Below are 27,910 nucleotides of genomic sequence, written 5' to 3'. Positions count from 1 at the left end.
AGTATAAAGCTTATGATAAATTTTTCATAACATTTCTCAAGTAATAAAAGTATACCTTTAGTTGACTTGTGATACTTTATTCAGATATCATCAAATAATTTTGACAAAAAAAAAAGCTTTATGGTTTTTAAAACATAGTAAATGACTAACATTTATGTTTATCATACACTTTTTCTTATTGTTTATAAATAATGCAACGTCTTAGTTAGTTATTGTGCAAACCAAATTAGTAAAAAAATATTGCGACAATATCAAATATTGTATATAAAAAACACAGACAAAACTGCACAAAGACTTAGTACAAAATGACTCCAAAATATAAAGTGTAATGAAAATAAAAATTGTATATAAATGCATAGACTTTTTTGATAGACTGTTTTCACAGAATTTTTTTTTTCAAAGACTTTTATTATTTGTAAAATTAATTTCTTAAATGCCTTTAAACTTGAGTGACAACAGAACTTTAATTACGTTTTAAAACACAAATAGAATGTAGTATCAAAGAAAATATCTTAAAACTAAGAATGTACACTGTGTATAATAAATTGAATACAGCAGCAATGAAAAATGCTGTAAATGTATAACTTAACAGTTTTATATATTTCAAAATTAATTAAAATTTTCTTTCATCAGTTTTGTAGCCGACAACCCTGAAAAAATTAAAATACTTTGTTTGCTTTACAACGTTTTGTTTAGAAATAAACATACTTTTATGTCTTGTTAACTACTTTTAATAAAAAATTTAAGTGTCATAGATACAACAAATTTACGTATAACTATATTTTATAAGATGTTTGTAATCAAACAATGATAAATTTGAACAATCCATTTTTTGAAACCTTTTAAATTCTACTATTGGTCAGAAACTTTCTTAAATACTCTAAAAAAGCAACTTATAAGTGCCACCTTCAATTTTTCTATTACCATTACAATAAAACTAAAAGATGATTTGAATGTAAAGTTTAAAAAATGTATTTTTAAAAATCAAGTCATTGTCTTAATCAGACATAGTTTATTTGGAAATTTTCAACATTTTAAAAAAGATTTATAACAAAGACTAATAATAATAAAAAGTTTAAGTTAAGGCTAGTATTGATATTAAAAAGTAATTTTATTAAAAAAAAAGTGATAACAATACATATTTTTTGTTAAACATATTAAATTAGTTAGTAAATTAGTTAACATATAAAAGAAACCTATTTATTCTTTCAAAAATTTATTTTGCAATCTAAGTTTCGGTCAAAGACCTCGTCAGTGCTTAAATAAATCTTACAATAGATTTATTTAAGCACTGACGAGGTCTTTGACCGAAACTTAGTTTGCAAAATAAATTTTTGAAAGAATAAATATATTACTTCTCCTCCAGCAGTTGAGATATCTCTATTTGTTTTCTTAAAACCAAACATATAATATAAAAGAAACCTTTATATTTTTTCAAAACTTTGAAAACTATTTGAAGCAGTTTAAGCTAAAAAATTTTTGAAAAAAATTCTCATGTTAAAATATTCTTACTTTTTAAAACTATCTAAAGCATAGATTAATCAATAAAACCACTAACTTGCCGAATTATTCAATTTGGCTGTATGCGCTCTCAGCAGACCCATAGATTTTGCATTTTTGCTTATTTCGCTCTTGCTTATTTTCGCACTTTTAACTGAACTGGGCTTCTTTTTCGTTGTTTTAATTTGTTTAACTTTGGTTTTTTGAGACCTGTCAGTTTCTGGTGCAATCCAGGGTTTTGGGTTCTTATACCCTGGTTCTGGGTACTTGTCTGGTGGTGGTAACGCTGAAAAAGTACAATGTATGACATTTGTTTTTTTATTTAATACTTAACAATTTAAAACTAAAAAATAATTTTTAAAATTTTTTCACTGTAAATAAGAATAAATTTTTACTTAAATATCTTTTACAAGAAAAATTGCCACGAATTACTGTACAAGTAAGTTACTGCTTTTATATACTGTTTGTTGATAAGTATTATTACTTGAAATTAGTTGTTGAAGAATCCTAGCCTTAGTTTTATTAAAATATATGAAAACTTTAATTACATAAAAAAAAGATAGACCACGCCGGGACTCGAACCCGGAATCTTCTGATTAGGAGTCAGACGCCTTATCCATTAGGCCACGCAGTCAGATGTGTGCGAGCAATTGTTCGCGTATATAAACTTCAAAATAACCGCTTAAACTTTCATGCGCTCAATTTCAGAGTTTTATTTAAGCTTCTTTGTATTTGATAATCAAGTTAACTAATTTAATGGTTTTGAAGTTATGATAACTTAGCATAATTTACGGCATTCACTTAAAATAATATAACTAGTTAATAGAAGTTATTACTAGTGTAGGTTTATGTTAAAAAATATCTTTAGGTACAAACTTTTGCTTTGTTAATTGTAAAAAAAATATTCTGAACATGTTTTACTTAATTTTATATAGTTATTAAATGAATAAAAGAATAAAACATTGTTTAAACTTAATTAAAAAAAACTTCTTATTTTGGTTATTGCTTTTAAGTACTATTCATTTTATCAGTAGAAAATAACACTGTTGCAATACAAAACTAAACTTAAAGAAATCTTTAATAAATAACAAAGTTTAAAAATTAAGCTTTTAAATTTTAATTACTCAAACATCATACAACAACCTTTTTTGTAATTTGTACATTCTTATCTACTTTTGTATATAATCATATTATGCTTAATACGAACTATATTTTGGCTTCTTTTTAATTTTTCAAACCATGCTTTTATAACAGTTTAGTACTATCTTTATATAAAGAAAATTAAATACAACTTTAGTTTAGATAGTTTTAACATGCAATAACTCAATTTTAGTAATCAAAGAAGTAAATACTTTTTTTTAAATTCAACTTTTTTTAATACTCAACACTATAAAACTGTAAGGAAGCAAATACAAGAAACACAATAAACTCACTAAAGTTTTGTTTCTTTTTTTGTTCAAGCCATTGCTTAAAACATTCTTCACTTTTTTGTTTCTTTTCTAGCTCAAGTTCTTTCTGCTTTTCTTCTTTTTCTTTTATCTAATGGAACAACCAGTAAAATATAAGTTATAATTAAAATTTTCATTGAATAAACAATGAAAAAAATATTGGTTATGGAAAAATTAATAAAACAAAGCTTAAAATATATAACGAGGACAATGGTGAGGCTATGAGAAACTAAAGAAATATTTGTACTTTTAAATCAATGAGAAAAATTAAGTTGAGTAAGCTAAAGGTTCAGCATAAACTTTAAAAAAATCACAGTTATGATTTGCATTTACTTCAAACTTTATTAACTCATTTGAAAAAGTAAAGCAATACTAATCAATAATTAAGTATATTAAACGACACAAGACTTTTATAATTCCTATGCAAAACGAAAAAAAAGCTTTAAAATTAGTAAGTTTAAGCCAATTCAAAAAACTAAAACAATTAAATTAAACTATTTTTGAACGTTCTCTTATAATTACACATTTCTAACGGTCTTTTAAAAATATATTGTGATGGGTTAGCTATATACGCCTAGTATAAATAGTATATTTATATTCAACCTGAAATATTTTGTTGAAAAAAAAAGTTCTGTCATGAAAACAGTTTCTTTAGCTTAAGTTTTGATATGATAACTGTAATAAAGAAGCATTATAAAATACACAGCAATAAATAATCAGTGTATGTACTTTTGTTAGAAATAAAAATCAGACTTACAATGTAAGATGTTAACTATAACGACTAACTGTAAAAAATTCTTTTTTTTTACAAAAAGTACTTTTTAAGTCACCAAATAAAAGTGCAAAAAAAATTTAAACACACATAAAACTGGTTTACTGTGCAGAGCAGTGGTCTGCTCTGAAAATTACTTAGGATGCAAGAAACTCATGTGAGGGTGCACGAAATACACTTGACAGTCTGGAGTTTACGACGAAGAGCAGAAAAAAAGGGTGTTTGGAATATTTTTTGGGAGTTTTGGGCTTGGGGCTCACAAACTTTAAAAATTTTCAGTGTGAACAGATTTAAATTACTGTGAAAACCTTTGAAATAGTGTATACGCTTGTATTTTGCTTACATAAGTTACTTATTTGGTAATGATATATTTGGTTGGTCAATCAGAATATTAAACTTGTAATTGTTTATCTTTTGTTATTATAAAAGTTTAAAAGCAGCTTACCTTTTTAGGAAAAGAAAAAAATACTGCTAAAAAGTGAGTAAATATGAAAGTTACATAAAAAAGCTAATAAATAATAAAAAAGACTAAGTTTTTTCCGTTAAGCAAAGCATATAAAATTATCCAAGGTAAAGCATACTTATAAAAACTAAAAAAAATCCTCTACTTGAAAAAAAGACCCTTCAATCAGTTTGCAAAATCTAAGTTCTCCTGACTTTGTGGCAACCATGAAAAATATAGTACAGTAACCTCTCGCTTATTTACGCACATTGTGTCCACAGAAAAAGTGCGTAAAGATATGAGAGATCGTAAAGATACGAGAGACACCAAATATACTTACTATAATGGCTGTTTTTTGAGATTGCTTTTAGTTAAAATCATACTTGGGTCTTTCCCACTTTTAACAATTTGTTTATTTTATTTATAAATTTGAAAACAAATGATTAAACTATACATAAATTTTAAAAAAATGTATCTTAATTTATTTAAAATAATAAACTTGTAGAAAAATTTTACTAATTTTTATAATAAGTAGATTTTATCTTTATGTAAATGTAACATTTAATTATATCCTACTTAGCAAATTAAATTTATTATTAAGTATTTATTTACAATTAAGAAATGGTGTGGTGTCTATATTAAAATTTGTGTTGCTTTATTTTATTATAGGGCTAGAGTGCTGTACTATTTATTTGTGTTTTATATGTCATTATTTCATTACGCTTTCATTATTCTTTGAGAATTTTAGTTTAATCTCTTACTGTTAACATTATATCTGATATACTGAGGTATAATAAAATAATTATCAATTAGTCAAGGAACATAAGTTTACAAAGTCTAAGGATATAGAGAGCTGAGATAGCATTTAAAAACATTTTTCTAAAAAAACAATACAATAAACCTAATTTGTGCAATATTAAAAATAACTAAAATTTTTATTTTTTGAATTTTTAGAATTTTAAAATGCGTAACTAAACGAGAGTGCGTAACGTCATGAGTGCGTAAAGATGCGAGCGGTTACTGTAAATAAGTTATTAAATTAATATTCATTATTTTTTTGCTGTTTAGCTTCTAGATTATACTTCAATAGTTCATGCCAATTATTCTTATATGTTTAAAAACTGCCCATAGGTAGCTATTTAAAAACGTCTACAATTAAAATAAAAGTAAACTTTCCTTAATAGTATAAAACAGTATTTCTTAAAGTGTGCACAGTAAAATACATAAAAGTTTTTCTACTGTGCATAAAGTTTTAACTCTTAGTAAGTGTTTTCAAAATAAGTAAGTAGCATGTCTTAATTTCTTAATAGCTAATGTTTAAATAGTTTCTTTACGTTTTTAGTAAATTACTCACGTATAAAAACTAAATAAATTGTGAAAATGTTAGTTTTGGTAGGAAATAAATATCTATTGTGGTTTTTAGTTCTTTGGTAAATTTCTGTACATGTTTTACAAACTTCGAGAAGCACTGGTATACATTTCATACTTAAGAGTGTAAAATATTAAATAATTTCTTAATAAAGTTCTAGGATTTTTAAATAAAAAAATCATTACTTAACCAACTTTAAGTTAACACTAAACATGTATACACGTATGCACAATTTTATACAATGTATTTTTGTAGTCATTAAGAAAAGTACAACTTAAATTAACATGTTGACAACAAAAATAGTACAATTAATCATTGCTTGACTGGTAAAATTAAACTGTTTATTAACAAGAAACTTAATTTAAAAGCAAAAAATTACAATCTATTTGAAAATATTTTTTTTAATCTATCAAAAGTAGTTGGAACTGATAGTATTATTAATGACGTAGCATGTTTCTTGTTTATTGGACCGCCATCAACGTTCCAGTGCAAGATACTTGTCTTTTTATTTTGTCGCTGTAAGTTCATGTTGAGTTTTTCTTCACCCACTCTTTTGTGTTTGTGAGAATATTAGAAAGTTTTGAAGTCATAAAACAAGTGTTTTCAAATAACTCGAGTTCAGATGAATAAACATATTTGGAGATCAGATTGTTCAGTTTTGTTTGTGCTTGTTTTTGTTGAAAGAATATTATACACTTTTAAGTTAATACAGAGCATTACTAAGAGTTTTAAACATTTATAAACTATTTTATACTTTTTATAAATAATGACAAACATTTTGAAATTTTACTTTTCAAAACTTTTAGAGCTTACAGAGAACTTTTCCAATTTTTCTGTTATAAAAATGTTAATCTATAATGTGTTAAATTACTTTTTAAACCGACAGCATTAATATCATATTTTTTATCAGGTAAATGGAGAAAATTTAACAGCTGTTTATCTAAATAAAATGAAAAATATTCTTTTTATACCTAATCATATATTGTTGAATAAGCTAATGTATATAAATTTGCTAATAAAAAATATTTCTTACTTATGATCCTTTAAAACTGTAACTATTTTTTTTTAAATTTAATACATTTAAATAAAATAAAATATCTTTTTGTTAGCTTAAAGTATACTGAGTTATTTTCTACTGGTAAGCTGATAAAAGATGAAAAACTTATATAGTTAAATAGATGTACAAAATATTTAAAAATTCAGTTTTCCTACCTGTAAAAGTATCAAATAATTTAATCAAACTATAAATGATAATTGAAAACCGCTCAGTCTGAATTTCAATTCAGTTTTGGAATCCGTATCTTGGCAAGATACATTTAATGTTATATCAAAACAAATTCTAATTACAATAGAACACAAACAAAATTATTTCAAAGTTTCTCCAATTGTTTGTTTTATCTGAAGTTCATTAACAAATTTTCAACAAAAATTATATAAATGTTACTAAAAAAGTTTGTCAATAAATTCAACCATTTTAAGTTTAACTCTGACAATTATAAGCAAGAAAATGCATACACAGCAGCATATATTGGTATTATTTTTGCCGTGAAAAGTTACCAACTAAATTCCAATTATAAATGTGCTGGATACTGTTAAAGTAGAAAACTGATTAGCTTAAAAGCAGAGAAAGCTAAAAGTTAAATACGAACCAAACAATATATATACGAATAAGAAAAACCGAAACACTTTTTGAGGCTGTGTTCTAATAAAGCTAATAAAGAATGTTGGACAAAATTCACTAATTGGTAGTGCTAAAGTATTATAAATATATTCTTAAAAATGTTTTCAAGGGGCCACATCTTAAAAGTACTTTGAATTAAAAAAATATATAAAAAATCTTGTAGGTCTAGTTAATAAGATTATGATAGAAAAAAAAATAATTACTACAAAAAAAAATATTTAGTCATGTCTCAAAAAATATTTAAAATTCTTATAAAATTAAAAATGCGCATATAAATCTAATTAAGTATACTCTTATGATAATTTTTTTTTGATTTTTAACATTGATCAAAAGAGTTGATCATGCCAATTTGACCACCAGACCACAAGTTTCGGTAGACTGAGACCGGTTTCGTCCTTATTAGGACATATCAGTCAGTCACAACCGAAAAACTGACTGATGAGTCCTAATAAGGACGAAACCGGTCTCAGTCTACCGAAACTTGTGGTCTGATGATCGAATTGGCATAATCAACCCTTTTGTTAAATTTGAGCTTGTCTCATGGCAAACGAAAGTCCGGACTTCTGTTCTGCAGACTTTCGCCGATGTTTTTTGTTGATTTATCAAAAGAGTTATGAACAATAGCACAGAATTATCAAAATTTCAGTTGTCTAAATATGAACGGCCGTGCACCCCATAAACTTTGTACTGCATAGATGAGCACGGATAATTAGAATGACTTGCGTGACAAAAATCAAAAAAGCAAGTAAAAAGTGTTAAAAAGCAAACATAAAGTGCAAACAAAACTGACAGCATCTTCTTGCATCTTCTTCTTCGCTCTGTACTGCTTCATCCACTTGTTGTACTCAACCTCCGCCTTGGCTCTCACCTCCTTCTTCTTGATCTCAACCGCCTTCTCTTCCTTCCTCGTCTTGCTCCCCTCCTTCTTCAGTGATTTTCTCAGCTGTGGAGTGAGTTGCTCGATTAGTCGGTACTGACCATACGTGAATGTACAGTTTTAAAAATAAAAAGTCTAGCATTGCTTTTATAAGGATTTTATCAACCTTTCCCATAATGTTGTTACAAACTTTTTTTGATCGGGATAAAAACTTTTATCTTGAATATTTAATAAGTTGTAATAAATTTTAAAGCAGCCTTAATTTACTCAGTATACTGGATCAACATGGATTATTCTTTAAGCTTTTAAAACACCATTTTCAAAGTACTCGTACCTAAATAAACAAAATAATAAAAAAATAATAGTAACTTAATGGTAAAACAACTTCTCGAAAGTTTATATTTAAGGCACTTTTGATTTGACAACTGCAAATTAATAATGTTTCATTATAGCTTATTTTATTACATTTTTGTTTTAATATCATTTTGGTATTTGTAACTATAATTATTTTAAATATCTGCAGCCTGCGAGCAACTTTTTTATGGGAAATTCAATAGCTACTTATGCCAACCCCTGGGCTAACGGATAAAAAAATTAATTTCGATCTTAGTAAATGACATGTCCCCAATAATCCCTAAAAATAAGTCTAAAGATAAACACTAAACTATACTTAATTAAAGCATTTGAATACCTAGGAATACTTATACATGTTAATATACAATTAGATTATACTACAAATTATACATACAAAAATACAACAAGGTTTCCCAAAGTGTGCGATAAGTAGTACGGTGACAAAAAAATGGTTTGTTAACTAGTAAAGGGTTGGTATCTAAAAAAAAGGGTAATCAATTTTTTAAATTTTTGCGAAGTGGACTACTATGAAACTAAGTTTGGGTAACCGTGATCTATAAGAACATTTCAAGTATTAAAAGTTAGAAGAATAGCAATGTTTCTTAACTGAGAAAACTATATAATACATACTTCGTCTTAACTTAGAATACATTACTCAAATATAGTCTACACACCTAACAACGATACAAGTTAAATAAAATCAGTTGGAAAAACATATACCATTCAATATGTAACCGCTGTAATATAGCTAAGAAGTTTTACCTTGAGATATTAGTCAAATATTTGAATAATAGACGAATCTAACTTATCTTGAAATAATTTTTAAACTGGTAAACGATAAAATAGCAGTTATTTTTGAGAATTTCATGGATATTAAGAAAATATTGTTATTTAAAAATATAACAAAAATGACAAACAAAATATTACAACACTCTTTTTATTTTTCTTTACCAATCAATGAATGAAGAAAAAAAAGTTCCTTTAATAAACTTTCTTGTTTAATGTGAAAAACTATAACAATTTTGTCGTTATCTTAAAATTTAAATGAAAAATATGCAAATAAGTAAAGTATCTTTTTGGTTATCAACTTGACTTCAAAAATTTATTTATAAAAATAATATTTTCAGCTTTTATCTATATACCCCTATGTTAACTTTTGTAAAAAATGGCCTTAAACTTCTTTGGTACACTTACTTTTTAATTAATCAAAAAAATTAAATTGTTTAAATTTATTTCAGTAGTCATTGTTAAATTGTTTGATAAAAACAAATAAATTAAGCTTTTCAAAAAGTATGCTTACTGGTTTGTGTATTTAGATAAAGTTAGGTTATTACTTCAGTATAACCATTAATTACTAACATTAATAAAAAAAAATTGCTCAGTAAGTTTAAAAATAATACAGACTGACTTATTATTAAATACTTATTGCATATAAAAAATTTTGCAACAGATTATGACATTTACTACTATACCTTTTAACTTTTATAGACTAGTTTTTTTTATAAATTAAACCATCTTAATTAAGTTAAATGTGCTTTAAAAATTATCAAACAGCTTTATCGATAAAAAATACTATAAATGTTGAATAAAACTTTTTTTATTTTGTTTACATAAATGTTGCATTAGTTTGCGCTTCAAATTACATTTTTTATCACTTGTTATGAGAGCCCAGTCATATGAACAGTTTATGAAAAAAAACTTATAATTAGTTTACAAGCTATTATTGCATGACAAAAGTTGTAGTTTAAAAAAGAAACTATTAAAAACAAATTACAATTGAAGAAAAAAAGTTGTTTTTTATATTCAAAAAGAAAAACAAGTACAAGAAGTTTAGAAACTAGATAGAGTTTTTATAATACTTTTGGCTTTATCATGTTAAGCTTAGCTTTGAAAAACAGTAGATGTAGACAAAAACGTTTTTTACTTAAGACTTACTTTTTTGTTATATTAGGAGTATTTTTTTTTTCAATTTATAACTATTAATATCTAAGAAACTTAGATTTAAACATAAATTAACTCAAATAATGAATTAATGTCAGCAAACTGAAAAAATATTTAAGCACTTATTGGTCACTTATATATTTTCTTTTAACTTAATAAAGACTTTAAACAAGTTACATAGCAAGATTAATCTAATTTGGAGCATTTCTTTGATAGACTTATACTGTGACAAAATTTAACTTATTTGATTAAAAAAATTGAAAAAATATATAATAAGTTTTAAATTAATCTAAAATATTTATTTCTATTTCTAAAGTTTTTTTAAAACTAAAACAAATCGTTAATTAATTTTTAAACTTTTAAAATATGTTTCAAACCATAGATAATTCAAATTTTACAACATTTACAAAAAAACGAAAGCAAAAGTTTTTCAAATAATTTCTTAAATATTACGAATAGAGCTCATTAACAGACTATAAAACATCATATATAAGATTATTAAGATTTATTTGTTCGCAGTCTAGTATATAGCTAGAACGTATATAGTGTATTATACAAAGTCTGATCAAACTTATTGGTAGCTATTTTTTAGTTTGTAAACGAAACAACTCATTTATAACGGAAATTGTAGAACCGTTTTTCAACAAAATGTTAGTCATTTGTTTTGAAATTATTTTTATTGAAATATGTATGATATTTTTCATAATTCAAAAAACTTTGGAATTTGAATTTATTGTAACACTGACAACACAACTGTATATCGAACTACGTTTAAAATATTTTAGTATTCTTTAAGCACTTTTAATTAATTACACTCACGAAAAACAAAATTTTAACTACGAATTAAACTTTGATATCCAAAAGGTCACTTTACTGCTTAAAAAATTTTAAAGTTAAGTTCTTCACTACAAAAATTATATTAATTTCTAAAACTTTTACTTTGATATAGTAGTGTTTATTATATTTAATTTACTTCAATATATAAACACAATTGAATTAATCTAAATTTATTAATTACTTAAATCTTCCAACATCATTTATACCTTAAATATACTTTTATATGCGATTCTTAATTTCTTTAAAATATATGCGTTATATACAGGTCTAGTAATTGTACATAATTGAATACTCTAATATAAGACCTGCTAAAAAAACTTTATTTTTTATTGTGGACTAAAAACACAAAAAGATCTTGCAAAGTGTTTGTAAACTAACTTTACTTTACTCGGTAGTTGATCACATTTAGTATCTATTTCAATATGCATGCTAAGTTAAAGGTGACTAAAAACAAGTTAAGTAAAATACAAGTTAAGCATATAGTCTACCTAATTAGTATATTTCCCAACTGTATTTAAAAATTTTAGCATACTAACTAGACAAAATATAGTCCTTTTATTATACAAACAAAACAACAGTATAACCAATTTTATTTATTATATACAACAATCATTTTTTTTAAATACATTGTTATGATTTTTCACAATTTTACTAACTTTTGCTATAAACACTCTAGACTAGGCTATATTTTTAGTCGGCGGAAACTATGTGGAAGAATATAGTCTCGAGGGCCTGAGAATTTCAATTCAATTCACTAAAATTGCAAAAATTTTCAATTTATTTCGACAAAACAATAATTATATGTGACCTTTTTTTTACTATATCTAAGTATAAGTCTGGTAAACTGTGACTAAGAATTTTTGTGCTATTCATTTCAAACCCAGAACATTAAAATTATGGTTTGGCAGGCCAGATTTACATGGAACCGGCTATTTTCAATCCGCAGGCCATACCTACCCCTACTCTAGAAGATTTTATGTTTTGGTTACACTTGATGAGCTTTTAATAGAATAAAACATTTTTTGTGTATGAAATCATTAGTAAAAAACTACATAAAAAAAATACAACAAATGGATTTGAAACATTGTACAGTTTACAAAACAAACTTTTTATCATTTTACTTTCGTTTTACATTAACCGAGTTAAAATTTTAAAGTTAGAAAACTAATTTTATATTTGAAACTAAAGAAAATAAAGAAATTATAATCTTTTTACAGGTTATACTCAAGGAATTAGATAGGTATAGCATAAATTAAGTATTTGTAAGTAAATGTACTTTATTGATTTTCTTTTATTAAGCACAACAGCTGAACGGACTATAAAAATAGGATTTAAAAACATAGAATTTTTCATGACTACATACTATATTGTAGACATGCAAAGTTTAAAACTACTTTTAAAAAGTTAAACTTAGGTATATTAGTCGAAAATTCTTACAGAACTTAGCATACTAATCTACCAGGAACTTACTAAAAATTACATTCACTAAACTAAACAAGAAACACAGGAAGCCAAGTAGTAAAGGTTTACATTCTTACTGTAGTATGAGCAACTCGAGCGATGACGAGCCTGGACCTTTAGCAGTGTTGGAATCAACTCGCGCAGCTAAAGACAAAGTTGTGTTGAAAAAAGCCTCTTCCATCACGTGCTACACTTGCAGAAACTTGAAAGGCCGCCGCTATTTGGTGACCAACCAGTGCAGTGTGTGGAAAAGGCTGATGATCTTCAGGCGGAAAAAAGTTTTTGAACTGACATTTGTTGACAGAAGAACGTTACACTGCCACAAGAAAGGTTACTCTAAGCAGTATGATCTGAGTTCAAACGATGACGTTTATTTGCCTGTAGACAGCTTGCTGACATATCGTTACACCCCACTGACAAGGAACAACCTAAGAATTAGCATAGAGCTTCCTAGAAATTATAAGGTTCTGTCTAAATTTGGTGAGGGAGCATTTGGTGATATCTTTAAAGTGTACAGCAAGAGTGAACAAAGCATCCGTGCTGTGAAAATGTTAAACAAAGAAAGAATGAGAAGCAGTCCACATGCCAGTGAACAGAAAAACTACCTTGAAAAGGAATTTTTTATTCTAAAAACGTTAGATCACAAGAACATAATTGAAGTTTACTTTTTCCACGTCAAAACAGAATGCTTCGAGCTGGAGTCTTGTCACGGCCAGTCTCTGCACCAGCACATCAGAAAAGGCACGAGGTTCACTGAAAGCGACATCAAAAGAACTTTCAAGCAGATTTTCGACGCCCTCGGCTACTTGCACGCGAGCGGCATAACGCACCGGGACGTTAAACCGGAGAACTTGCTGTTCCGGCGCGAAGACCTCGGCGTCGTCAAGCTCATCGACTTCGGGTTGGCGGCGAGAAAAACCGACAAGCTGGTGGAAGTGTGCGGCACTTCCTACTACATGGCACCGGAACTCGCTCAAAAGTACTTGACGGAAAGCGGGGGCGAGTACACTTGTTCGGTGGACGCTTGGGCCGCGGCGGTTTGCTTGTTCGAGACCGCGACTCGCGGAAAGCTGCCTTTCGGTGACAACATAAAGTGTAAAGGTTTCGCTTACGGGCCCAGGGACGAAAAGGCGTATTTGGAAGATGTGATCGAGTGCGATCCACAGTTGCAACTTCTGAATGTTTTGATGGAGGACAAAGAAGTGAAGAGTTTCCGCTCACTCTGCGCGCTGCTGGAAGAAATTTTTCAGTTTGACTTCAAAAGACGGCCGAGCTGCTTTACAATTTTGAAAATGAAGTGGTTTAGAAAAGCTTGAAATTTGCAGGTGTATTTTAATATTTTAAGACATATCTCAATGACTTTAATTTATACTTTATTAAGTGTAATTAAAAATGTGACATGTTTTAAAAGAAACTATGACATTAACTTTTTAAAAAAATGTTTTTATGATTTATCAAAAAATGTATTAAATGAAACTTTTACTTATATTTTTAAAAACAAGATTAAATATTTATAATAAATTAGTTTGTTTAGTTTCTTTTTTCTAAATTCAAACAGAATAATATTTTCAGGCCAAAACAGAAAATACTTTTTAAATATCATAAAATCCTACTTAAGATTTACATCAAACTGTACTTTTGTTGAACATTCTATCCAGTTTGATAAGAAGTTTAAACAAATATTTGTGCTTCATGTTCAACACTAGTGTAGTTATTAGTTTTTTTATTTTTATTAAAAAAATATATACTTTAATTTAATTGTTAAATTAATACTTGTATGTGCTGCCAAATAAAGCTTTAAAAGTATGTCATTTTACTATGAGACTTTTGGTAATTTTTTATTTGCTTTTGTAAACTCTTTTTTTTCAAACAGCCATATAAAATTATCTTTGAGATATTTCAATAAATTAGATCAGGTCTAATTTTATAAACATAAAAAATCGTTTGATTTTCGATTTCAAAACTTAACAGACCTAATTAATCTTCCATGTCTTTGTAATAAAACTAAACTATAAAGGTATTGATTTACAGAAATGTATATACAAAACAAAGATAAACTAACCGCATCGTTCTTGTTATCAAGCCACTTTTCGTGTTCAGCCAGCCGACATTTTCTCACATGCTCCTTGTGCATCTCGTCTATCTTCTTCTTCTGAAGTTTCTGTTTGTCTGCTTGCTTCTGTTATTGTCGTATCAACTTTATTATATTGAAACCCACAAAGATCTTATGTTGAGTAAAACTCGTATGAAATATGATAACAAAATTGTGTCTCAACAAACTTAATTTAACTTAACAGTTATTACAAATATGTACATACTTTTATAATTAAATAACTTCACTTACACTAAACAAGTCTTTTATACAGATAGGGAATTCTTATACAAATGAAAAGTCAAACAAGTTGAAAAATTTTAGAATTTGATTTACACTAGATAATTAAATCTATAATAACAAACAAAAAACTAATGAACTCTTACAACAATAATAAAATCATTTTAGTAAGACAATTTCAAAAAAATCAAAACAACTTTACTTATTTGAAACCACTCACTGGCCTAAACGCTTTAAATGATATGTTATTGAAAAAATGAGAAACTTAATACAAAACTTTGAAATTTAATTATTTAAATCAAACTAAGATGTTCACAGTATACTCTACACCTTGCTGATTATTATTTATGTAAATATTCATACTTCATGAATTTAGGTTACTCATTTTATTTAACAAACGTTAAACTTATTTTTTAAACTGTCTAGTTACTGTATATTTTTTAAATTCATTTAACACTTGAAAAAGAAACTTTGTGTAGTTTGGAAAACGTTTGTGAAATGAAAATAAAAAGAAAATGAGTTTAAATTAATATATTCTTAGTTGCAACTGGTATGTAAATACTTGCAAAAACCTTCCTATAACAGTATTTATGTAAAATATATTACTGTACTGTCAGTCTTGAGAGCATAGAAGGGCAATCTATTTTTTTTACATGTTGACTTTATTTTAGAGATCTTTAACTTAAATATCAGTTGCATTTTACACTTTTTTGGAACTAAAATTAATTTTTAAGATATTAGGGTACGAAGTCAGAGAGTACAGTTGGTTCCTTATGGAAGGGTCAAGTTTAAATGGCAAAAATAAACTATTTCATTAAAAACAAACACCATCCTGCACTTTTCAACCAATTGTTCATAAAATTGTTCAGTCTAATTTCAATTTAATAATAAGTATTCCGTTGTATATATATATTTTAGTTTGGAGTAAAAATATAACTTTTTTTAAAAACATAAAAACAACTAGTTTTTTTTTCTGTTAGTCATAAAATTCATTCTTTATTAATTTTTTATATTATGAATCTTTCTTACAATGCAAGGGGCATTTCTAAAAAATTTGTGATTAACTATTTTAAAATTTAGATAAAAATATTTTTTTTATGATTAATATTTTTCGAAAAAGTTGACTATGAAAAACTTACAAGCTACATATGTACCAAAGTTTTTTTTTACAAAAATGACTACATTTCAAAATTAGTTTAATTATTAATATTCTACAAATCTAACTTAAAGTTTATGCTTTAAGCTTTTATGTTTAAGTCAAACATTTTTATTCAAAAACCTTTATCCTCCCTATGCCCTAAAGGCCATAGGGGAGGTAATGACTTTTTTCACAATTTGATCTTATTTTGTTGAATTATAACTAAGCTACAAGCTGCTTTTTACAGGTTTTAAAGTTCAAAATAGTTTTTGAGATAGAACCAGTCTAAATCGGAGACTACAATAGGTTCCTTATGGAAGGCACCAACTAAAAAGATGAAAAAAATCCTATTCTCTAGAAGTCTATCTCCAATTTTTTTTGATAATTACCTCAAACTTTTAGCAAATTTTCCTTGCAATATTTAGACAATAATGTCGCAACAAAATTAAAAAGAATTAAAATCCAAAAAAAATAACAAGAATTAACAAACTTACCATTGTTTATTTTTATAATATTTGTATTTTACAATATTTTTTTTTTTTTGACAAAATTTTCAAACATTGTAAGGAACATTTCCTGAAAGTTTGAGGTAATTATCTAAAAAAACGTAGGAAGGGATATTTTTTATAGTTATTTGCCGTTTTAGTTTGCACCTCCCATAATGAAATTATGGTAGTCTCTGACTTATACTGGCTATATCTCAAAAATTCTTTTGAATTTCAAAAATATGTAAAAAGCAACTTGTAGCTTAGTTAAAACTCAGCAAAATATGACCAAGTTGTGATAAAAGTGATTGACCCCCTTATGGCTTTTATACCTTTTTAAGGTTATAACTTAAAAGTTTGGTTAACAAGTAAAATAACTAATCAAAATTGATAAACAACAACTGAACTAGTCTAAAACAATTTGATTTGTCTAAAAAGGGATTTGTTGATAAACATTTAATATTATTGCTGTTAAGTGACACACGCTTATTATCAAAGTAAAGAAAATATTGTTTAAAAAAGCTAACATAGACTTGACAACAATTTTTCTATAACTCATTTTTACTTTCATTTAAGAATTCATGAATGTCTAGAACTTTTACTTTTTAGTGTGATAATTTATTAACATTAGCTTGCTATACAATATTTGATCATTAGGAATAAAAATAGTTAACTTTTCTCTGGTAAAATAAAATAAAAGTTCTTTACCGAAGTGGAGGATATCATCTACTAAGAGTAATATTTAGTAAGGTGGTAAAAAGTTAAATAGGTAAATAACTAGTACAGAAGGTTATTATTTCTAATTTTCTGCCAAGGGGGTGATTATGAAAACGAGTTAAAAAAAACCTGGGCTCAAGACTTCAAATTTTAAGATATGTTTTATGTACCATATAAAGTATTTTTTGTAGATAAATTAAAAAAAAAATGTTTGTTATTATTTATATTTTATAATTACAAACTTTTTTTTTCTCGACTTTTAATTAAAACTTTTTAAATATATAAAAAAAATTGTACAAGTTTATAAAGATTAGATGGAAAGTTTGAAAACAATTTCTTAAAAACTCAGGAGAAGGTATAACTTAAGTATGAGAATATTGTATTGCTGTTTTAGTTTTCTCAACTATTTTAGATATATTTTATTATACTTTTAGGGCAAGGAGAGGTAAAACACTATTTTGAAATTTAATTTTATTTTTAAAATAATAAATCAAACTACTAGTTACTTTTTACCACTTGTAAAAATTCGAAGTAATTTTTAAAATATAAGCAATCAAAGTTAGAGCGTTTAATAGGTTTTTTATGGAAAGTGCTAATTAAAAGGGCAAAAACTGACTATTTTACTAAAAATCTATCTCCTCCTTCAGTCTAAAGCAATTGCTTTGAAACTTTCTTAGAGTAATCTTAAATAAATTTAGAACAACTTATAGTGAACAAATTCCTTAACTTTTGTATAATTAGTTTTAATAAAAAAAAAACAAAAGAAAGATTCTTATTTAAATAATGGTCATTAATTTGTTTATATTTTTTAATCCGCTTCCTACAAATTGTTTGTACTATTGTAAATTTTCTGAAAATTAAAATTAAGTTGTTTGAAAAATAATAGAGAGTATAGGTTTTTAGTTACTTTTTTTAATTCCGAGAAAATTGGCCGATTGTATCAGATTTTTATTTACAAAACTAGTTGTATCTCAAAACTTAGTTGATTTTTTATTGTTTTATAAAAAATATCTTGTAGTAAGCTTTGAGATAGGAGCCAATGTTAATTATTGTAACTTTAATGTTGGACTCCCCTTATGCCACTATTATGTGTCTTTTTTACATTGCAAATAGAACACTTAAAACTTGATGAAAAAATCAAGACTAAACAAAAATTTAGCATAAAACATTAAAAGGGTATCTCAGTTTAAACAAGAAAAATAACTATATTTAGCAACTACTGACCAATATACGTTCAAATTAGTCTACTTGATCAAACAAATATATCTTTTATTGCCTTATTTGATGTTTAAAATATGAAAAGTCTTAAATTATTCATTCAAGATAAAGAACTTAATACTGAGGTGATTTACTACTATTTCTTAAGATAGATACAAAAAAATTATCTTATATCTATGTTATTACTTAATTGAAGCAATAAATTTTTGAATTACAAATTGTCAAATTAAGAAATTAAATTAATCGATTTTTTCTTTAACAATCACCACTTAAAGGAGTTAAAGAGAAAATGCAGTGGAATTCAAGTTAAACTCAATATCAAAAGCATCATTTAAAACTGAATTATAATAACATTTAGAAGTTTAAAATATAATTTATTTAGTTTGTTGAGTATTTTCAAAATTTAGTTTCAGTATAACAACTAGACAAATATAACACCATATAATCAAATACTTTTTGATTTTCTTTTTCTTTTGCAACTTTCATCTTATTCATCATCCATTTTTCATATGAAGTCAGGTTTGAGTCGTTCAGCTGTGTTTCAACCATACCTTCATTTTCACTTTTTTCATCAAAAGTTTCCTCGTTTGTAGTTTCTGTCGCTTTTTGATTTACATTTTCGATTCTTGTTGAACACAAAGGTTGCTTCCTAAAATTAGAAAAAAACAAATTAAGTAAAAAAAGTATTTTTTATAACATAAACAGAAGTATTAAAAACATGGTTGTTGTTGAAAATTAAAAAAAAAACTGCTTACTTTGCTTAATAATCAACAATGATTATCCACATGAAGACAAATTAAAAAATAAAAGCCTTTTTTGACTTAAATAGAATAAAAAGCAACAATTTAATAGTTAATACACTTACAAACAGTTTTTAACAAATAATGTATAAAATTAAGTTTCCATCACAAAATAACAAAATGTTACATATAACTTTCTATAAGAATACAACAATAGTATTTTTTTTTGTTAAGTGTGTTTAATGAAAAATAATTCAATCTGTAATCTTTTATAAAATCTTTGTTATTTATATCAATCAAAAAATTCAACACTAATAGAAATAAAACAACAATAATAGATAAAGTCTTTTGAGTCATTAAAATGTTGTAAAACTTAAAATTAAATACTAATTTATTTATCTTTTTTTTGCAAAACTTTGTATGCATCAAATACCTATACTAATATAATTTTTTACTTCAAAAACTAGTATTAGAAAAATATATAATTAAAACCGAAAAAAAGGTCTATGTACCTTGGGTATAGATAGATAGGTGTTATATTAGTTTAATAAAATATAATTCTTTATTTGATATTTTAAAACCTTTTTCTAATTCAGCACTTTACATCTTACAATTTACTAGAAAGGTTTCAACCTTGAAAATAATTTTAGAGTTAAATTTAAAAAAACGAATTAAAGAATTTGTTAAAATTTCAATTGATAACTATATTTAAAAACATACTTCTTCAGTTTTGTCTGTGCCTTATTCTTACTAGCTAATGTTGAATTGAATGTGGAGTTAAGAATTTCATCAAAAGCATTTGTATCATTCTCATCATCAGAATACAGCTTGCACTCATACTCTGACAGATTTAATTCATCAAGCACATCTCCCTTTCCTTTATCCATACTAGTGTTTAATTTCTATAATCAAATAAACTATTAGGCACTATAGAGTTTATAAACATTTATGTATTGTTTATGAATATAAAGAAGTTTAATCTACATACCTTGAAATAGTTAATAAAAAATTAAAACATTATATAAGGCAAGATTAAAGTTATTAAAAATCTTAAAAATATAAGGATCTGAATTATCTCTTAGCAGGGGTAGCAGTCAAATTTGCACAAGGGGACAAAATTGCAGAAAGATAATTGCACAAAGGGTTACTTTGCACAAGCTGACAATTTTGCACGGAGAAATTTTTGCACAGGTTGATTTTTTTTTTCTTTTAAATTTTTTTTTTGACTTTATTTTTTTTTACTTTCACTGTTACCCCTAACCCTTGATTGGTAACTTAAATATTTTTTTTTAATTTTTTTTAATTTATTTTTACTATCACTATTACCCCTAACCCTTACCCTTGGTCAGTAGCTTTTTTTTCTAATTATTTTTATTTTCTTTTTCTTTTTTAATAAAAAATTTTATTAGTTGCTTTTTTATTTTTTTTACTACCACTGTTACCTCTAACCCTTACCCTCGGTCAGTAACTTTTTTTTTTTTTATTTATTAATTTATCTTTTAGTTTTTTTTACTCTTGTGCAAAATTGTAAAATGTGCAAAATTTACTCTTGATGCAAAATTGTCTTCGTGCATTTTTGTGCCCTCATGCAAATTTTTCTTTGTGAAAAAGTTAATGAGATATTGTTTTGAAATATCTTTGTACAATTTTGTTCTCGTGCAATTTAATCCCCTTGTGCACTTTAGTAACCTCGTGCAATTTTGACCTGTTCCCCTTAGCAGACCTCACCTGTTACAGTTTTTGAAAGCTGTTTGTTCAATTAATTTTTTTTATTTTGTATATTAACTTATTTGCTCTAACAAACTAACATTGCTAAGCAAAGACTTTAACATATTAAATAAACTTGTACTTAATGTTAAAACACAAGAATAACACATTTTATCAAGTTATTAATTTTAGCAAATTCTTTTCGGTCTAAGATAGGGGTGGGCAACGTAAGACCCGCGGGCCGGATCCGGCCCTGGAGTCAAAATGAACGGCCCCCAAACCTTTTTAAATTTAAATGGAACCCGCCCCGCAAGTGGATGATCTGGCCAGCTAGGCATTTTCAAAATTTATTTGAAATCCTACAAGCCAATGTAATTATTACAAAATGTCTACAAAACCTTTTTTAAATTATTTTCACAGAATAAACTGTAAGACTTTAACCTGAAAACGTTTTCAAAATGGCTTTAAATTTTTGTAGTTATAAAAACACTCTTTTGTTATATTACCTTGTTCTGTTTTAAGTCAGTTAAATTAATTCTTTCTCAAATTATGCAAAAAAATTGTTAGCTGAACTAACTTTGATGATCTTACATATCATAATGATTTTCATAAAAAATGACATGTAAAAAATTGATGTCTTTCCCAGATGTGTACTGAGTTGTTCTTATAAATGTTAAGAAAAGTAGTTTTTAATAACATTGACACCTACTTTAAGTTAAACTGCTCAACTTTACATTTTAGTAGAATATTTTAAGTTGAGACTACAGTTTGCACTCTTTTCTGCTATTGATATTTTAATTAAGGATTTTTTATTATTTAAATGATTAAGTTTAATGATGACCAACTGATGACAATATTTCAAAACAATATCTCATTAACTTTAAGTATGATTTGTTTAGGAAATTTATTTGTGTATGTTTGTAACAACAGCTTACAATCTAACAAAATTTTGAATTAATCATTATAATTTTTTTTTAAATAAAAGATAGTAGTTTAATATTGTAATGTTAATTAACTTCTGAATAATATTATTAATGTAGCTTTGAGCCAGGGATTACCAAAATTATATAATTTCGAATAGTTGAAATTTTTTAATGTTTTATTTTGAAATCTTAGGCTCGAGTAAGTAAATTGTTGTTTTTATAAAGCTAATTAGTATTAATTTGGTCCAGAGTTTTAATAAATATAGAATTATGAGTACTTTAACAAAAATTAACTTAGAATTTTATACTTGAGAACCTTGGTAATTAATAAATTGATTCAAAATTTTAAAATACCAGATCAATTAGCATCCAGCCGGATCCAAGTCTTTTGAAATTAGTTCTATTTGGATATGAAACCTTGTCTAAAATTAGTATTTAGCCGGATCCTGTTAAATTTTTAAATAAAGATCCGGATCTAATAAAGAATCCAACTGAATCCGGTAGATCACTTAGTCAAAACGCTCCAGCCCGCTGAAGACTGATTTTTTTTGGATCTGGCCTGTCAATTATTTACGTTGCCCACCCCTAGTCTAAAACAAATTTGCATATTAGTTTTTACAGTTTAAATAAAAAGTAGAAAAAAATACTAGTATCTATTTTTTTAGATGTTTTCAATAAGAGTTACAAAATGTATAAGTAAAACAGTTTAATTTGTATTAAATTTTCATATTAATGTATTCACATTATGTTTTTTTTTCTAATATATAACTTTTCTTTGACTACTTTATTTTTGAAACTATGAATTAGTAGCTGATTGTTAATCTTCATTGAATTTAGCTATTGCACATAGAGACTTTTGAATTATAGTTTAGTTGTAGTGTGAACCTTGACTAAAGTTTGGTAATTCAGCTTAAAGGCTTTTTGCACAGACTTTTACCAGTAGTTTTTAGAACTATGATTGAAGTGAGTCGAGTGTTTGTCAAATAATCTGACACAAATGATTTTACAATTTATCGTTAGAAAATTAAAATTGCAGTTTTTAAGAGTAGTAGGTAAAAATGCATGTAAATAAGGTTCAAAATTTGCAAAATACTTGTTTTAAAAAATTAAATAAAATGTTATTTACATCTTCAAGGATTAACTGCTGAATAAATTAAAATTAATAGAAACATGAATAATATTTTAATTTATCCAGTATTAGTTACATAAACTTAAATATTTAAAGTTAAAACTATGTAAGCTTAAGTTTAACTTGTAAATTGTTTAGCAAATTTAGTAAACTTTAAGTTTTTTTCTGTTTGAAATTTTATAATTTGAAACTATTTGCATATAAAGTATAAACTCATAAAGATTTTCACACATTTATTGTACAAAAAATATACTAGTAAACAGTAAACACTTTAGTATAAATTAAAAATGAAAACAAAGCAATAAATTTGCGAATGTTTTTAATTTTTTATACTATTTGTAATTATTTATTTTAAGTCAATGTGCTCACATAACTTATTGCTTAAATAAAATGGTAAAAACCAAAAGCTTTTATGCTTGACTAAATTAAACAATTACTAAAAACTTATTTAGTTAGTTCAAGAATAAATAAAGTTTTTTTTGAATATGTTCATAAAATTTTAACAAGCTCATCAGAGGTGTTTAGATATTAGCACATGTTTAAATTTAAATCGAACTGATTGTTTACTACTATAATTCTAGACGAGCATAAAGTTATTGTTATAGGAATATTTATTAATTTTTCAAAAAACATAAAACTTTAATGTCAATTATTTTCCTTATCTTAAAAGCTATCTAAAAAATTTTTTTTTTATTATAGAGAACTCACCTTTGCTTTTAAGTTAAAAAAAAAATTATTTAATTTGGGGTTGGAATTATTTCATGGGGTCCCTCCAAAAATAAAGGTTTTTTTTCGTTTTTTTTCATAAAAATGGTATTAGAACCAAAAATAAATATTTTTTTTTAATTTTTTTTTTGATTTCCCTTAGTTTGCATGTTATTAAAACTCTTAAATAGTTATTTTATAAATAATGTTAATATCTTTTAAAATTTGGCCCAAAATCAAAATGTAGTATATTACACTATCATTTGCCTTGGCCATTTCCTAGATAAAAAATTGATAAAAGGAAAAAAAAAGTTAATAAGAATGTGAATTACATCAAACTAAATTAAAATAAAATAATTTAATTAAATTTGTTGTATATTCACATTCTTATTAACTTTTTTTTTCCTTTTATCAATTTTTTATCTAGGAAATGGCCAAGGCAAATGATAGTGTAATATACTACATTTTGATTTTGGGCCAAATCGTAAAAGATATTAACATTATTTATAAAATAACTATTTAAGAGTTTTAATAACATGCAAACTAAGGGAAATCAAAAAAAAAATTAAAAAAAAATATTTATTTTTGGTTCTAATACCATTTGATAAAAAAAAACGAAAAAAAACCTTTATTTTTGGAGGGACCCCATGAAATAATTCCAACCCCAAATTAAATAATTTTTTTTTTTAATTAAAGGCAAAGGTGCGTTCTTTATAATAATAAAAAATTTTTTAGATAGCTTTTAAGATAAGGAAAATAATTGACATTAAAGTTTTATGTTTTTTGAAAAATTAATAAATTTTCCTATAACAATAACTTTATGCTCGTTAATTCTAGTTGGTAGTAGTAACTTTTATGGTACTTATACATATATCAAGGTTTGAAAACATTTTTATTTTTCCCTGTCTACTATATAATAATAAAAAATATGTATTGTTCCGAAATAATATCTTTTAAAATCATGTACTTTGTTAAAGTTCATTGCTTTGAATGCAATTAAAATTTACAACATTAATTAAGCTCGAATTTTGAATTTATATTATATAGGTCTTTTAATGGCTAAATTAGGTTAGAATCTAGGATAGGGGTAAATGTGGTCAACGTACGGCTTCCGCGGGCCGGGTCAGGCTTGTCAGTTAAGGTTTCAGGACTGCAATTTTCTTGGCTTAAAAAGTCTTTAGAAACTAAATATAGTTTAAGCTTTTTTATAACTAACATTTTTAAACTTGCTTTTAATTTTATTTTTACAGAAACAGCTGCTAACTGTTCTAACTAAGTACTTATTTCCTTGCATATCAAATTTTGTAATTATATCGTTTTTTTTAACTACGCATTCTAAAAAAAATTGTTGTACTAAATCTCTTCATCGTTTAAAGTTTGCCAAATTATGTGTTACTGAATACAAAAATTACTAAATTAAACGCTTACTTGTACAATTCATTCAAGATCTATGGCAAATGTTTGTTTTTTTGCATGGATATTTTCGAAATAATTTTTGAAGATGTCCTGCACAACACATTAAGAGGTGTCTGTGGTGTAGGACTCAATAACCGAAAGGTTTTTCGTGCACCAGGTCATAGGACCAAACGTTTTGAGTCGTTCAATTAACCATAATAAATCATAAAGTATACATAAGATAGTTACTACAGCCTTGAAATGGAGGTTTAATATAAACTTTATAAACCATTCAGTGATTTTAAGTCTATTTCAAAACTAAAGTTTCGCAGTGGTCTTACTATCAATGCTCTTCACTCAAAATAAACTTTCAAAATCACTTCATATGGCTGCATATATAAATTTAAAACTAAAAAACTAATTGGGCGTGCTAATTGTTGTTAAAGAAAATTAATTAGTTTGCTTTTGGTAATTGATATAAGTAAAAGAGACTAGTAGGTCACGTAAACAAAATTAATTTCATTGTAAAAACTTAAAGTATAAAAACTTTAATGGAAAACAAAATTTAGAACAACAATAAAAAATTGGTAAAAACATAAAATAAGTACAACAGCCATTGCAAATTATATAAAGATTATGTTTTTTCCAGTTTTTAAGTAGATATTTTGCTGGATGTCTACATGTGTTCATGAATTCGTTTCTTCTTTTGATACAGTTCTTTTTTCATCTAGAATTGCTAGGGTCTCTTTTAAACAAATTTTTCAGGTGTCTATTTCTTGTCTGGGTTTTCGGATTTGTTTGATTATTCTCAAAGTATTTCATGTTTTTGGTTTTTCTTTCAATCTGTGAATTTATTTAGATAGTTCAATTGAGTTCTTATATTTTAGATGGTCTTCTGATCTGGGTCAATCTTAAATGTTGTTTTATGCAATGCGATTATTTTTTTGATTTCGTTTCTGTTAGTCCTACATACACTTTGTTGTCGTTTTTAGCCTCTACTTTTGCCTCGTATATGGCATTTTCTTTTCTTCACTCATTATTTTTTAATGGACATTCGTGGTTTTTTTCTGCAATTTCACTTTTTTGAACTATTTTTATCTTTACATGCTGCGAAAAAAGATATACAATAGTTTTGTCTAGTCTAAGTTTATTTCATTTTTTTTTATTTGATGATCTTAAATAAGTTTTAGCGAACTTTACAATATAAAAACAATTCAATTATATTAGCTACAGTTTTTATTAAGAACTTTATTCGTGAAGTAATCTAAAGTGCCGAAAGTATTAATTTTAATGATTTTTTGCATACTTTTCTTTTAGCCTTAAAGAGTCTCAAGTGCATTGTGCGAAGATTAAAAAATTGCTTGATGAATTTATAAAAGTTTAAATTAAGCTGTTATTAGTTAATTAACTTTTTAAGATAGTTATTACATAAAAGATTTAAAATTTACGTGAGAACGGTATACATTTATCTTTTTATATAAACTTTTTTGTTTAGTTATGAGTTTCCAATAATATTTAAAAAAAAACGTAATTAGCTAATAAATTAAAATTCGTTTTTTTAAATATTAGTAGTTAATATATATCCTGCCTCTATTTTTTTAGTTTAGTTCGTCAACTTAAGAGTATTGTTTATTAAAAAATTTCTTAAAAGCAATCAAAAAATTTGTAAAAAAGCTTTTTTTTAAACTAAACATTAACTGTGTATTATACACTTTGTTGTGTAATAAACAAAAAAGTTACAACATTTCATATAACTACATTTTAAAAGTAATATGCATTACTAAATGACTTCTGAAAACACTTATGTAACAAAGTTTTCTTAAAATATATTAGTAAAATTTACTTGGAAAATTTTAAGAACAAGCGTTGTCGGAGCTACTTCAAAGTACTATTTCATTTTGTTATTATTACGACATATACTGTAAGAAAAGCATGATTATTGAGTATAGATAAAATTATATAGTATTAAAAAAAATGGTATAAAGAGAATAAAGTTGGAAAATAAATAAATTAACTAAACTAGTTTAAAAACTTTTACTTTTTTGATTTCATTTAAACATAAAAGTTAACCCAGCTTGCATGCTTTCAAATCAGTTAGGCTTTAATGTTTAAGTTAAATAAATAATAAATAGCAATTTTCAAATAATCGTTTTACATAAGTGTGGCGTAATTTAAGATATATAAAAAACAACAAAACGTTTTATTTTAGAAAACGCAGTTTTATGTTACTGTTATGTCTACTTGATAAGAAATAAAATCATGATGTAACTTGCAAATCAAATACATATAAAATCGGCGTAACCAGTTTCTTTTAAAAATTCAGTCTTATGCTATTTATACATGGTCTAACTTTTAAATTAATTTGTTTTCAGTAAACTTTTTTTTATAAATGATGGATTTGTTATGATCTAAAATAATTAAACTATTTTTGGTCTTTGATATATTTTTGTTATTGATTTATACAAAGTAAAAACTAATGTCTTGTTTTTGAGTACATAAACTGTTCGATAAATTATATAATAAACATGTTCGAAGTTTAGAACCTTTTGGTGTTTTTTTTTCCTAAGTTGATAAAGTAAAACATTAAACATAATTAACTTTGGTTTTAAAATAATTAATTTTATATCGAAAACACTAAGAAGTTATACAAGTTAAAAATTAATAGCAAACTTTGTAATTTTTTGTACTTTATTTTTGTCTTAAAAAAAATCAAAAACACAAATCATAACAAGTGTAATA

General features: G+C 25.6%; 1 protein-coding gene and 1 non-coding gene across 2 annotated transcripts; both read right to left on the bottom strand.

Moving 5' to 3' along the window:
- Positions 1–329: 329 nt before the first annotated feature.
- LOC145831817 (uncharacterized) lies at positions 330–22,862 on the bottom strand. The gene is made up of 9 exons (XM_082939158.1): positions 22,726–22,862; positions 22,297–22,532; positions 20,033–20,214; positions 19,026–19,221; positions 14,745–14,861; positions 8,003–8,155; positions 2,934–3,039; positions 1,559–1,786; positions 330–650 (listed from the first exon to the last, which is right to left on the bottom strand). Exons 2-9 carry the CDS (start codon positions 22,309–22,311, stop codon positions 610–612), a joined length of 1,038 nt encoding a protein of 345 aa, XP_082795284.1. The 5' UTR covers positions 22,312–22,532; positions 22,726–22,862; the 3' UTR covers positions 330–609.
- On the bottom strand, positions 2,062–2,134 carry Trnar-ccu (transfer RNA arginine (anticodon CCU)). Its single transcript has one exon. It is a non-coding gene; the product is annotated as a tRNA-Arg (tRNA).
- Positions 22,863–27,910: the final 5,048 nt, after the last annotated feature.

This window comes from Thalia democratica, chromosome 3 (genome assembly GCF_965202585.1).
Source record: "Thalia democratica chromosome 3, ktThaDemo2.hap1.1, whole genome shotgun sequence".
Lineage (NCBI taxonomy): Eukaryota > Metazoa > Chordata > Thaliacea > Salpida > Salpidae > Thalia > Thalia democratica.
Note: the sequence above shows the minus strand (reverse complement) of the source record. Positions and strands in the feature narration are given on the sequence as shown.

Excerpts from the sequence above, each read along its gene's own strand:
- LOC145831817 (XM_082939158.1), bottom strand. Across the intron at positions 14,862-19,025 it reads AAGAAAAAGAAAATCAAAAA|AAGCAAGCAGACAAACAGAA; the intron begins GTATTTGATTAT and ends CGACAATAACAG. Across the intron at positions 3,040-8,002 it reads AGAAGATGCAAGAAGATGCT|ATAAAAGAAAAAGAAGAAAA; the intron begins GTCAGTTTTGTT and ends TTGTTCCATTAG.